Source organism: Mizuhopecten yessoensis, unplaced genomic scaffold (genome assembly GCF_002113885.1).
Source record: "Mizuhopecten yessoensis strain PY_sf001 unplaced genomic scaffold, ASM211388v2 scaffold11145, whole genome shotgun sequence".
In the NCBI taxonomy this organism is placed as follows: Eukaryota; Metazoa; Mollusca; class Bivalvia; order Pectinida; family Pectinidae; genus Mizuhopecten; species Mizuhopecten yessoensis.
This window is the reverse complement of record NW_018408902.1, coordinates 2,385,998-2,400,053: the sequence shown is the minus strand read 5'-3', so window position 1 is coordinate 2,400,053 and position 14,056 is coordinate 2,385,998. Positions and strand designations below refer to the sequence as shown.

The following is a 14,056-nucleotide window of genomic DNA, read 5'->3' as shown; positions in this document are numbered from 1 at the left end:
TCAAAGACGCTCGATATATTAGCTGTTCTTCGTCCTGAAACATTAGCAAACTTCATCAAGAGTGAGCGCTCAAGGCATTTGTTGCTTTTTCAAATGGAAATATCCTTATAGAATGACCTTGAAAATGTTGTGATATTTAGCAACAATCTGATGCTATGCATTTGTCTTAAGTCTTTGCCTTGTAGCTATATATAAAGTGTAATCTGAAGGTTGATTAAGGTTTCCCTGCAGGTATCACAGAAACAAAAATCAGAGTAATGTTGGCACACAGATAAATTTGGTAATCAATATCATGTATAATATGAAGGACATTTCTTTCCTCGTGAATTACTGAAACACTTAAGTAAGGATAACATTACTCAATCCTGTGAAAGTGAAGCTGACACTTGCATTTAATCTGTAGTTTGGGTTCCACGCCTAGTGAAGGCAATTAGAAAAATTGACTTTAAAAACATCAGTACCCAATGTAGGTACAAGGATACTGAGTATAGTAATCTCAATATTCTTGCTTTTTACGCATGGTCCCATGGAAGAGTCAAGGACAAGTTATTTCCATTGATGTGAACCATCTAATCACTAGTTATTGACTCGACTAGCCGGAGGTTCACTTTAGGTTAGAAACTCCAACCAGTAATGTATAGTCTGGGTGTGACTCCTACTGCACATGACAGGTACATATTGCGATCAAGAAGAAATATTTCTTTTGTATTTAGTACACAAGTAATATTTGTATCAGTTGTTATATGTACTTACTTGTCCCAGGAGATTGGAAAAACTTATCTCGTTTATATATCTGTTGTAAAAAGCTGAAAAGCCAATTCCTAAATGTGTTGTATTGCGGCTAAATGTAGTATGGACCTCACACAAAAATCAATAAATGTTGGCTGTAAATACAAATAGGAAATAGAAGTTAAATATTTATCTCATTGGTATATTGAATAGCTTGGAAAGGGAATGTGGATTGGAAACTTGACAATTTTTAGTTCTCTTTACCGGTCATTGGGTGTAAAACATGAATAGAACGTCCTTTTGGGCCATAGTCTACAAATATAGTACATGTGTATATATAAGTACATGTTTATGTAAACAGTGACTCAAGTTTTCTTTGGTCTTTCACACTTAAGTTTCATACAGAGCTTTCTTGCCAAAATGCTGACTTTGGATTGCTGTTCAGACTGAGAGAAAAACACAGTTTCCTCACAGTAATTTTAAATGGAGTTGATTTGGGTCAACTTGTCCTAATCAAAATACTTGCTTGAGATTACTTTTGAAGTCAGGAGAAGTCACTTGTTATTGCACGTGTGAGCATTGCATTAAGTGTAAAAGTGCAATTCCAACCTGAAGCAATGTATGGTAAGCCATGACCTTAAAGCAGTTAGCAGGGCATTAGTATTGTTTTCCTTGTCAGAAATCTGATGCTAAATACACTGAGAGAAAGCCCAATAGAGTCCCAGTTATCAACCTTACATGATACATTTAATATAAGAGGCTGAAGAGCTAAGGTGAACCTGATAAGTCTTTGTGTGCTCTTAGTTTTACAACAAAACGTGCTGTAACTAAAACAATGGAGAATATCAGCCAAATTAACCACCATCATGTAGTATTTTTCAAACTGTTCCATATTGCTTTATATAATGTGCAGCATACTGTTCCCCGATTCCATTAGCAATGTGCAACAATGAAAAATGCTGTAGATTGCTAAATGTTGTAATGCTATATGAGCATAGTGAATTAGCACAGTTGCCACTGCCAATCAGCTGGTAGTTCATGGTGTTTTACTTCTTCACTATAGCTGTAGATACACAATAAGAATGGTGTTTTACTTCTTCACTATAGCTGTAGATACACAATAAGAATGGTGTTTTACTTCTTCACTATAGCTGTAGATACACAATAAGAATGGTGTTTTACTTCTTCACTATAGCTGTAGATACACAATAAGAATGGTGTTTTACTTCTTCACTATAGCTGTAGATACACAATAAGAATGGTGTTTTACTTCTTCACTATAGCTGTAGATACACAATAAGAATGGTGTTTTACTTCTTCACTATAGCTGTAGATACACAATAAGAATGGTGTTTTACTTCTTCACTATAGCTGTAGATACACAATAAGAATGGTGTTTTACTTCTTCACTATAGCTGTAGATACACAATAAGAATGGTGTTTTACTTCTTCACTATAGCTGTAGATACACAATAAGAATGGTGTTTTACTTCTTCACTATAGCTGTAGATACACAATAAGAATGGTGTTTTACTTCTTCACTATAGCTGTAGATACACAATAAGAATGGTGTTTTACTTCTTCACTATAGCTGTAGATACACAATAAGAATGGTGTTTTACTTCTTCACTATAGCTGTAGATACACAATAAGAATGGTGTTTTACTTCTTCACTATAGCTGTAGATACACAATAAGAATGGTGTTTTACTTCTTCACTATAGCTGTAGATACACAATAAGAATGGTGTTTTACTTCTTCACTATAGCTGTAGATACACAATAAGAATGGTGTTTTACTTCTTCACTATAGCTGTAGATACACAATAAGAATGGTGTTTTACTTCTTCACTATAGCTGTAGATACACAATAAGAATGGTGTTTTACTTCTTCACTATAGCTGTAGATACACAATAAGAATGGTGTTTTACTTCTTCACTATAGCTGTAGATACACAATAAGAATGGTGTTTTACTTCTTCACTATAGCTGTAGATACACAATAAGAATGGTGTTTTACTTCTTCACTATAGCTGTAGATACACAATAAGAATGGTGTTTTACTTCTTCACTATAGCTGTAGATACACAATAAGAATGGTGTTTTACTTCTTCACTATAGCTGTAGATACACAATAAGAATGGTGTTTTACTTCTTCACTATAGCTGTAGATACACAATAAGAATGGTGTTTTACTTCTTCACTATAGCTGTAGATACACAATAAGAATGGTGTTTTACTTCTTCACTATAGCTGTAGATACACAATAAGAATGGTGTTTTACTTCTTCACTATAGCTGTAGATACACAATAAGAATGGTGTTTTACTTCTTCACTATAGCTGTAGATACACAATAAGAATGGTGTTTTACTTCTTCACTATAGCTGTAGATACACAATAAGAATGGTGTTTTACTTCTTCACTATAGCTGTAGATACACAATAAGAATGGTGTTTTACTTCTTCACTATAGCTGTAGATACACAATAAGAATGGTGTTTTACTTCTTCACTATAGCTGTAGATACACAATAAGAATGGTGTTTTACTTCTTCACTATAGCTGTAGATACACAATAAGAATGGTGTTTTACTTCTTCACTATAGCTGTAGATACACAATAAGAATGGTGTTTTACTTCTTCACTATAGCTGTAGATACACAATAAGAATGGTGTTTTACTTCTTCACTATAGCTGTAGATACACAATAAGAATGGTGTTTTACTTCTTCACTATAGCTGTAGATACACAATAAGAATGGTGTTTTACTTCTTCACTATAGCTGTAGATACACAATAAGAATGGTGTTTTACTTCTTCACTATAGCTGTACATACACAATAAGAATGGTGTTTTACTTCTTCACTATAGCTGTACATACACAATAAGAATGGTGTTTTGCTCTCTCTTTTCCAGTACAATCAGCTAAAATAACCGCAAGCAGTGGTCTGCTCGCCTCCAAACCTGACACATTTGCAGAAGTAAGCGTTGACGGACAACCACCAAGAAAAACAGATGTCTCGAAGAAAACTTCTACTCCGAAATGGGAAGAGGACTTCACATTGTAGGTTTTATGTGTACATTCTCTCTGGTACTTGCCACCGTGTCTTGAATATCGAGATATTGTACCTGAATTGGAAAAGAAAATAGAAAATTTGCAACCAGTTCAATGACATCACATGTGTCTGCATACAGTTCAAATAATTCAAAAATATATTTGACTATCACCAGGCTGCCTCAGTGTCTGACATTGTCCAGACTGAATTCTGTCAGAAGTCCTGTAGTTCTGTGTTATTTGTGTCATAGGCTAATTAGCTCTGTAAATATTTAATGATGATAACGGATTTGGGCTCCAGAGACTACTTGGTCACCCCATGTTACTAAACATGACCGGCTAGCCTTATGTTCGTTCAGATCACACAAACATACGACCTTCTTAGTGAGGTCAAATCAGTTAGATAAAGCCAAGTCAGACTTTCTTTTTCACTATTTTGGATTTTGAACTTCCATCTGATTTCATGTTTAAAAATACGATTAGAAAATAGATCAAATGTATTCACATAAAAGATACCAGTAGATAAAATGTATTCACATAAAAAAAAGATAAAAATGTATTCACTTAAATAGATCAACACAGCTCAAATATCAAATTAAAAAAACACATTTTAAGTGTGTTTTTATTCTAACAAATCATCTTAATAGAAAAAGCTGCTTAGATGTTGAAATAACTGTACTTAACTTGTGATCTCTATTTTGTTGCAGATTGGTCACTCCATATTCAAAGATTGAGATAAAGGTGTTCAGTCAGAACACTATACGTGCACCCACACTAATAGGATCAAATACCATAGAGCTACACGCCATCCTACTGGAGAACCATGGCAAATGTAAGATGGAGTGTCATTGGGCGTAATGCATCATTACACTGTACATTTGCATGTGTTTATGCAGTGCTTTTTATCACTATGTTGCTTCTCAACTAGAGTTGATCCTGTAGTGTTAATTTGAAAGTTTGAAAAATCTGGAACAAAAATAGCACTATTAACCATTTCACCCCTAGGTAACTTTAGTAGACTCTACCATGCATTGATCTGGATGAATCCATTTTGGTCTACAGTGGTGGAAGAGTAAAGAATGAAATAATCATTTAAAGTACAAAGATGGAACATACCATAAATCCAGTATGTGTAGGTCGTATAAGGGTAAAGTGTGGTAAAATATTAGAATTTAGTGTATCACATTAAAGTATAAGGGTGGTGCAAACTATTAGTCTAATGTGGTACATTTTTGTACATGCTGTTAGAAATGTGGAAGGTCATGTGAAAGTATGAAGGTGGTACACATACTATAAGTTAGTCTAGTATGTAGGTTACATTGACGTATGAGGGTGAGACATACTATTAGTTAGTCTAGTATGTAGGTCACATTGAAGTGTTAGGGTGAGACATACTATTAGTTAGTCTAGTATGTAGGTCACATTGAAGTGTTAGGGTGAGACATACTATTAGTTAGTCTAGTATGTAGGTCACATTGAAGTGTTAGGGTGAGACATACTATTAGTTAGTCTAGTATGTAGGTCACATTGAAGTGTTAGGGTGAGACATACTATTAGTTAGTCTAGTATGTAGGTCACATTGAAGTGTTAGGGTGAGACATACTATAAGTTAGTCTAGTATGTAGGTCACATTGAAGTATGAGGGTGAGACATACTATTAGTTAGTCTAGTATGTAGGTCACATTGAAGTATGAGGGCGAGACATACTATTAGTCAGTATAGTATGTAGGTCACATTGACGTATGAGGGTGAGACATACTATTAGTTAGTCTAGTATGTAGGTCACATTGAAGTATGAGGGTGAGACATACTATTAGTTAGTCTAGTATGTAGGTCACATTGAAGTATGAGGGTGAGACATACTATTAGTTAGTCTAGTATGTAGGTCACATTGAAGTATGAGGGTGAGACATACTATTAGTTAGTCTAGTATGTAGGTCACATTGAAGTATGAGGGTGAGACATACTATTAGTTAGTCTAGTATGTAGGTCACATTGAAGTATGAGGGTGAGACATACTATTAGTTAGTCTAGTATGTAGGTCACATTGAAGTATGAGGGTGAGACATACTATTAGTTAGTCTAGTATGTAGGTCACATTGAAGTATTAGGGTGAGACATACTATTAGTTAGTCTTGTATGTACGTCACATTGACGTATGAGGGTGAGACATGTTTTTAGTTAGTATTGTATGTAGGTCTTATCGAAATTATAAAGATGGTATATACTCTTTGTCTAGTATGTAGGTCTCATAGAAGTATTGGGGTGAGACATATTAGTAGTAAGTCGAGTATATACAAAAATGTAGGTCTTATTGAAGTATAAAGATGGCACAGTATATACTATTTGTCTAGTTCACTGTATGTAGGTCATGTTAAACAATATAGGTGCTACATATATATACTACACACTATTTGTCCATCACATCAAAATATATGTATATATATGTTATTCTTTCCATTTGTTGTTTTCAGTAAGTCATACGGGCAAGGTATTTGAGGTTACCCATGAGGGTAAAGGTAAAACTGGTGATGTAAACTTAGAATTTCATGGGATGGAGGTTAATATGACCCGATTTCCACGCCGAAACATCAGCAGAAACTCACAGGCACAGGCTAATGGTAAGTTTAACTGGGAATGGTCAACTAGAATATGGTATGTTATGTAATGTGTCAATTTTAGTTGTCTTAAAATCTTATGCAGAAGATAAATAATTTGAAGTTTTCTAAAACAAGATAAATCTATTTTGAGCCTGGCATCAAATTCTGATAGTTGTGAACTTTTAGTATTTTGTCCAACTTTTCTGTGACAATCCAGTTGTTTCATAAGTACTACCAATAGAGGCCCAGAGGCCACCCAGATCTGGAGTTCATTCAGGTCTGGATGTAACTCAAGAGCTTGTTGGAAGCATATGAATATTTTAATTTAAGAGTCATCCAGAAAGAAATAACTTGGGCCTAGAGGTCATTTAGAGGCTTAACAGTCATTCAGGGCCTATACTAGAGGTCACATGTGTTGTGGCAAATATGATAAAAAATATAGTGGCCAAACACATACTGTGTTGCATACCTTTAATATCACACTGTGTTGCATACCTTATCACGATTGTCTCCCCTGTAGTTGTCTCCCTTACCTACATAGTGGTTGTGATTCAGAACTTTGCTATTTTCACTAAAAGAGCTATGCACCAAATGATGAGAACAGGTACCCAAATTATCTTTCTGTGTAAAATATTGTTCTCTCGCTTTGGTAGTGTAAGCCAAGAACAAGATGGTAACACAAAAACTTGTCTTTTGTTCACTGTTCCTGTGGTTTTAATTCAACTTTGAGGTATTAAACAAAGCCAGTGTTTAAATTGTTCCATTACAGCTCAAATTAAGTTCATTAATAACAATGTTAATCAAAACTTTGTAAGCTATTAATAATTCATACGATTGTTGAATATGATTTGTAAGCTAACACAAATTTTGAATTTCACCTCCTTAGTTTCGTTTGTTTCACTTCACAGGGCAGGTCCCAAGTAGCGGGTCTGGTAGTCACAGTAGCAGTACCCATGGTAACAGCCGCAACCGCACCCGTAACACTCGTGGTCCTGCCCCTCCTGTACCCCCGCCCCCAAACCGTGCGCTGGGCTCCAATCCCCAGGGGGCTGGTTCCCCCGCTGCCAGCGCTGCCAGTAAGATTCACAGTATTCTTCTTACATTATGTCTCTATCCTTGAGCATCAGCAGATTTCAACAAGTTTTGTAAACTATTGGAGTTGGGCTTTTTTGTAGTTTGATCTCCTGAATTATCAACCTGTATCTGTCAAGGTACTATATACAGGATAACTTTCAAGGCAAAGTGTTGGTCATGACTTGCATAGTATGAAGAATAAAAAAAAATCAACACATTATTTACAGTAACACTTCATACCATACCATATAGCAAAACCACAAAGTCAAGCATGAAATTGTTAGAATAACACAAGATGAAATCAGAGCTGTATATGGTACCAGAACTTTCCCAATTTGTTATGGCCTACCTTCTATTCATGCTGGGGTTTCTGGCTACCTACATCATGAACCACTTCCTGCTTAACTCTGATCAATGTTTTGTGTGTTACATGTTATGTGGTAATTGTGATATTCGAATCAAAAATGTAGATTGTTATTTGGTATGTAACAATTTTCAAATGAGAAAAAAAAAAACACTGTTCCTAATTTATCAGTGACATTTAATGAACATTGTTTCAAAATTTGTCAAGATTTGCTGATTATCAAGGTCTGCCTGATGTAAAGACTTCATTTGTGCCTGAACTAATACCATTCATACAATATCTTGTAACATTACCTGATGTGTAACAAGCATGCTAACCTGATATGTCACTAATCAACTTTAACTCATTCACCCCTGAACTAATGAACTATTCCAACCTTTGAATTGGAAGAGTTCAAATGCGTCTTCAGGGGTGAATGAGTTAACTATCATCATCTGTGTCCAGTGGCCAGTTAGGGGAATGAGATATTCGCTCAAATTTAAAGAAACAGAAGAAAAAAATGAAAAAAAATGCTAGTCGATTTACTATTCATGTAGGTTTGTAGATAATTGTACCCAAGGAAGGAGATTTACTGTACAAGTAGATGGAGTCATCAGTACCGGATGGAGCGTCCTCGATACTCCAGGGCTGACGCTCGCTCACACTCTCTGCACCACTGGAAAATGTTTTAGCAAAGTTGAAGGCAGGCTGCTAGCTATTTGATTGGTCTCGGGTATAAAAAACCCTGACCAATCGCTAGATTGATACCAGTCCTTTAAAGATTACAGAGGAGCGACACTAGACATCATTGCCTGTCAGTTTTACCGTTACACTTCTGCACAATTCATAAAAAATATTTGGAATAGTCTAACTTGTATTATTCACCAAAAATGGCACGTACAGAAGAGCCTTCAATTTCATCATGACATATCCCAGGAGTGCAGTGTATGTGAGCGTATAACCCCATCCCAGGTGTGCAGTGTATGTTAATGTATAACCCCATCCCAGGAGTGCAGTGTATGGGAGCGTATAACCCCATCCCAGTAGTGCAGGGTATGTGAGCGTATAACCCCATCCCTGGAGTGCAGTGTATGTGAGCGTATGACCCCATCCCAGTCGTGCAGTGTATGTGAGCGTATAACCCCATCCGAGGAGTGCAGTGTATGTGAGCGTATAACCCCAGCCCAGTAGTGCAGTGTATGTGAGCGTATATCCCCATCCCAGTAGTGCAGTGTATGTGAGTGTATAACCCCATCCCAGTAGTGCAGGGTATGTGAGCGTATAACCCCATCCCAGGAGCGCAGTGTATGTGAGCGTATAACCCCATCCCGGGAGTGCAGTGTATGTGAGCGTATAACCCAATACCAGGAGTGCAGTGTATGTGAGCGTATAACCCAATACCAGGAGTGCAGTGTATGTGAGCGTATAACCCCAACCCAGTAGTGCAGTGTATGTGAGCGTATAAACCCATCCCAGTAGTCCAGTGTATGTGAATGTATAACCCCATCCCAGTAGTGCAGGGTATGTGAGCGTATAACCCCATCCCTGGAGTGCAGTGTATGTGAGCGTATGACCCCATCCCAGTCGTGCAGTGTATGTGAGCGTATAACCCCATCCGAGGAGTGCAGTGTATGTGAGCGTATAACCCAATACCAGGAGTGCAGTGTATGTGAGCGTATAACCCCTTCCCAGTAGTGCAGTGTATGTGAGCGTATATCCCCATCCCAGGAGTGCAGTGTATGTGAGCGTATAGCCCCATCCCAGTAGTGCAGTGTATGTGAGCGTCTAACCCCATCCCAGGAGTGCAGTGTATGTGAATTTATAACCCCATCCCAGTAGTGCAGTGTATTTGAGTGTATAACCCCATCCCAGGAGTGCAGTGTATGGGAGCGTATAACCCCATCCCAGTAGTGCAGTCTATGTGAGCGTATAACGCCATCCCAGGAGTGCAGTGTATGTGAGCGTCTAACCCCATCCCAGGAGTGCAGTGTATGTGAGTGTATAACCCCATCCCAGTAGTGCAGTGTATGAGAGCGTATACCCCCATCCCAGGAGTGCAGTGTATGTGAGCATATAACCCCATCCCAGTAATGCAGTGTACGTGAGCGTATAACCCCATCCCAGGAGTGCAGTATATGTGAGCGTATAACCCCATCCCAGGAGGGCAGTTTATGTGAGCGTATAACCCCATCCCAGGAGCGCAGTGTATGTGAGTGTATAACCCCATCCCAGGAGTGCAGTGTATGGGAGCGTATAACCCCATCCCAGTAGTGCAGTCTATGTGAGCGTATAACGCCATCCCAGGAGTGCAGTGTATGTGAGCGTATACCCCCATCCCAGGAGTGCAGTGTATGTGAGCATATAACCCCATCCCAGTAATGCAGTGTACGTGAGCGTATAACCCCATCCCAGGAGTGCGGTGTATGTGAATGTATAACCCCATCCCAGTAGTGCAGGGTATGTGAGCGTATAACCCCATCCCTGGAGTGCAGTGTATGTGAGCGTATAACCCAATACCAGGAGTGCAGTGTATGTGAGCGTATAACCCAATACCAGGAGTGCAGTGTATGTGAGCGTATAACCCAATACCAGGAGTGCAGTGTATGTGAGCGTATAACCCCTTCCCAGTAGTGCAGTGTATGTGAGCGTATATCCCCATCCCAGTAGTGCAGTGTATGTGAGCGTCTAACCCCATCCCAGGAGTGCAGTGTATGTGAGCGTCTAACCCCATCCCAGGAGTGCAGTGTATGTGAACGTATAACCCCATCCCAATAGTGCAGTGTATGTGAGCATATAACCCCATCCCAGTAGTACAGTGTATGTGAGCGTATAACCCCATCCCGGGAGTGCAGTGTATGTGAGCGTATAACCCAATACCAGGAGTGCAGTGTATGTGAGCGTATAACCCCATCCCAGGAGTGCAGTGTATGTGAGCGTATAACCCCTGGAGTATCAAGGGTGCTGACGGAGGAGATTTCCTATACCTAAAGCTTTAAGAGATATATTATTTTGTACCTTATGGAGGAGATTTCCTATAGCTTTAAGAGATATATTATTTTGTACCTTATGGAGGAGATTTCCTATAGCTTTAAGAGATATATTATTTTGTACCTTATGGAGGAGATTTGTCATTGTAGATCCTAATAGAAGAGCAGTTATAGGTACAACCTCACCTCCAAGCTATCCCTCAGGTAACATTGGCTGCATTTTCATCTCACTTGTTTAACTATGTGCCACCGAAACTAAATCTTGAATGCATGTTTGGAATCCAAGCGATCTCGCTTTGCTAGCTAGGGATGCATGATCATAATATAGGGCTATCTTTCTGTTATTTTCTATCCTGTCTGAGTTGAGATGTTCAAACTTTAGACCTCATAGCAACTTGACAAAGGAAGAATGTTAGCATTGTAATGTTTAGTGAGTTTCAAAAATTCTTATAATTAGTCGGTATACATGTTTATATTAAATAAAAGTTGCAGCAAACTGTCACTTAAAATACCACTGTCTGTAAAGTTTCTCATGTTTGATAAAATGAATTATCATAAAAAACACATTTGGAGAAACAGCCTGCATTAATTACATAGCTTATCAATACATTGGGAAATTCCACTCCAATGTAACTTTGAAATCAAAACTGTCTGGGATTAGGGTATACCTCCCAAATCTGAGTTTGAACTTTTTATTTAAAGATTTAGAAATAAGGACCTGTTGTGTTGTTATTTGAGTTACCTTCTAACTGATGTCTCTGAACAGGTGGTAACACCACGGCCCCCACACCAACCTCACAACAAAATGGGGTTGTTCCCAATGCAACCTCAGGGTCAGGGGCCGCAGGGGTTGCATCCTCTACACCTTCAGCAGGAGGCCCTACACCAGTGGGTCCTCCGCCAGGAACGCCTCCCGTAGACCAGGAGCCAAGCAACGAACCACTTCCCCCTGGGTAAGCATTTCATTGTCTGCAGTCATGTTCTATGCAATACACTTACAGTTTGCATTGTCGAAAGTATATCTTTATATGCCTTTTATGGCTTGTCCAACAGTGCTTTGTTGGGTCAAATCTAGTGAGTGATCAGATGAAAAACTAAGATTCATGTATAACTGAAATAGAATTATTTCAATAGAATAGATTTGTGAAAGAAAAAGAGGATGTTCACCATGTCTACACAAATGTTGGTATTAACAAGTGTTTGTATTACAGATGGGAGATGAGAACAGACGGACACTCGCGGCCGTATTATGTGGACCACAATACACGCACCACAACATGGGAGCGGCCTCAGGCTCTGCCGCCAGGCTGGGAGAGGAGGGTAGACCCCCGGGGCAGGGTGTACTATGTTGATCATAACACTCGCACGACCACATGGCAACGCCCAAATATAGACATGGTTAACAACTACCAGCAGTGGCAAGAGTGGCGTAACAACCGCTCTATAGCCCTGGAGCAACTGCAGAACCGTTTCCTGTTCCCCAACCCAGCACAAGTCACCCAGGAGAACGACCCCCTGGGACCACTCCCAGAAGGCTGGGGTAAGTTACACCTAATTGTAGAAGTAGGGGGAAAAGTCACCAAATTGTTCATTAAATGAAGGTTAATTTGGCTTAAGGATTATTTCTTTACGCCTGTGTTGAAGGTGCCTTAATATACTTCGGCCTTATAATGTATCATCAAATGGATTCATTTATTCTCTTGCTTCCTTTCATTTAATCACAAAGCCTGGAAATTGTACAGAATACTCTGCTGATAAAATGTGTATGTCTAAGTATCATGGTGGTTGTGTGGCCTATACCTTGTACATCTGTTACAGAGAAGCGAGTGGATGCTAACAGTCGAGTGTACTTTGTGAATCATAAAAACAGAACAACACAGTGGGAGGATCCCCGGACACAGGGGTGAGTGATGTCACAGAGACATGTTGTCTTGTATGATTTCATACATTAAAAATATCTTAATGTATTTCAAACAGCTTCTGTTCAGGTGTTTGATGTTTTATTACAAAGATATTTGCTATTGTATTACGCTTGTTTTTCATACTGTATAAACATACCCAGAAATTAAGAAACATATTATAATATACTTGTACCTATGGATAATTGACACACAAAGGTACAATATCTGGTCAAAGTAACAACTGTTTGTATATTTGTTTCAGCATCGTCCAGGAAGACCCCCTACCAGAGGGCTGGGAGATGAGGTATACAGCAGAAGGTGTCCGTTACTTTGTGGATCATAAAACAAAATCTACTACATTCCAGGATCCAAGAGGAGGACCATCCAAAGGGTGAGTTGCTGTCTTGTGTTTATTTCTTGTGAAGCAAGGGACTGTTTTCTCATTGGATTTCAGGGAAAAGTCATCTGCAAATTTAATTACCTTGTAAATGTCTGCTGTTTATAATGAAATGATATATATACCTGTGCATGTGCTCCTGCCTTGTTGTTTCCACTGCTTTTAAGAGAGGGACAGCCTTTCATTTTGATAAGCAAAACAAAATATTGTTCAGTCTTACAGTGCGTGCCAAACTTTAAATTGTTAACAGAACATTCGATCAGGTAAACAAGAAAAGTTTAGCTAACCCGAAGAAAAAATGTTTACTTTACCATATCTGCACTATGTCATGCAATAAATAAAAAGTTAGACAGGAACACATTTCTTATCCATTTCATGTTAAATTTTATAATTCATTTTAATCTTATTGAATTGCATTGAAATACGTCCATGTATTAAAGTGTTTTGACATTCCGTACACCCAGTCTGACCGTTCAGGCCACATAAATTAATTCAGTACAAAGTGAACAATTCATTAGGGATTATATTTCATCAAACTACTGTTTTCCATCCTAGAACCACTTAGGCACCAACATTTGAAGCCATCTACTCCTGTGCCTTAGTGATTTACCTGGTAGTGCCCCAGGTACATATTATACTTGCTGAAACTTTTTCCATAGATCATGATTTTTAGATCAATAAAACGAAAATTGGAAAATAGAGTGAAAGTATTTTAAATTAACTAAATGAATATGGCAGTGCAAAACCTAATCAACCATAATATTACTGTATGTTTGTTTTCTCTAGTTTTAAACTTTATCTTCAGGTCAATAGTTTACTACATAAGGATCGAATAGACAATAATATAAGGTCTTTATGCCTATTCCAATCACTCTATGCTATCCCTGAATGCCCAGGAATTCTGACCATTGTGCTTTGACACAGAACATTTTCTACTGCGTAATAATGGTAAAAACTTTCTGGACACTTGTTGT

General features: G+C 38.3%; 1 protein-coding gene across 3 annotated transcripts in view; it reads left to right on the top strand.

The window, feature by feature from the left end:
- LOC110466815 (NEDD4-like E3 ubiquitin-protein ligase WWP1) overlaps positions 1-14,056 on the top strand; it is a 47,994-nt gene that overhangs the window by 16,604 nt on the left and 17,334 nt on the right. For 2 of the 3 annotated variants that reach the window (XM_021523575.1, XM_021523576.1), the window contains exons 3-11: positions 3,642-3,789; positions 4,488-4,612; positions 6,255-6,401; positions 7,289-7,456; positions 10,935-10,988; positions 11,551-11,737; positions 11,996-12,324; positions 12,603-12,687; positions 12,948-13,076. In XM_021523575.1, the coding sequence (XP_021379250.1) occupies positions 3,642-3,789; positions 4,488-4,612; positions 6,255-6,401; positions 7,289-7,456; positions 10,935-10,988; positions 11,551-11,737; positions 11,996-12,324; positions 12,603-12,687; positions 12,948-13,076 (1,372 nt within the window). The remainder of the gene's footprint in view (positions 1-3,641; positions 3,790-4,487; positions 4,613-6,254; positions 6,402-7,288; positions 7,457-10,934; positions 10,989-11,550; positions 11,738-11,995; positions 12,325-12,602; positions 12,688-12,947; positions 13,077-14,056) is intronic. The other variant, XM_021523578.1, reaches the window with a different exon arrangement.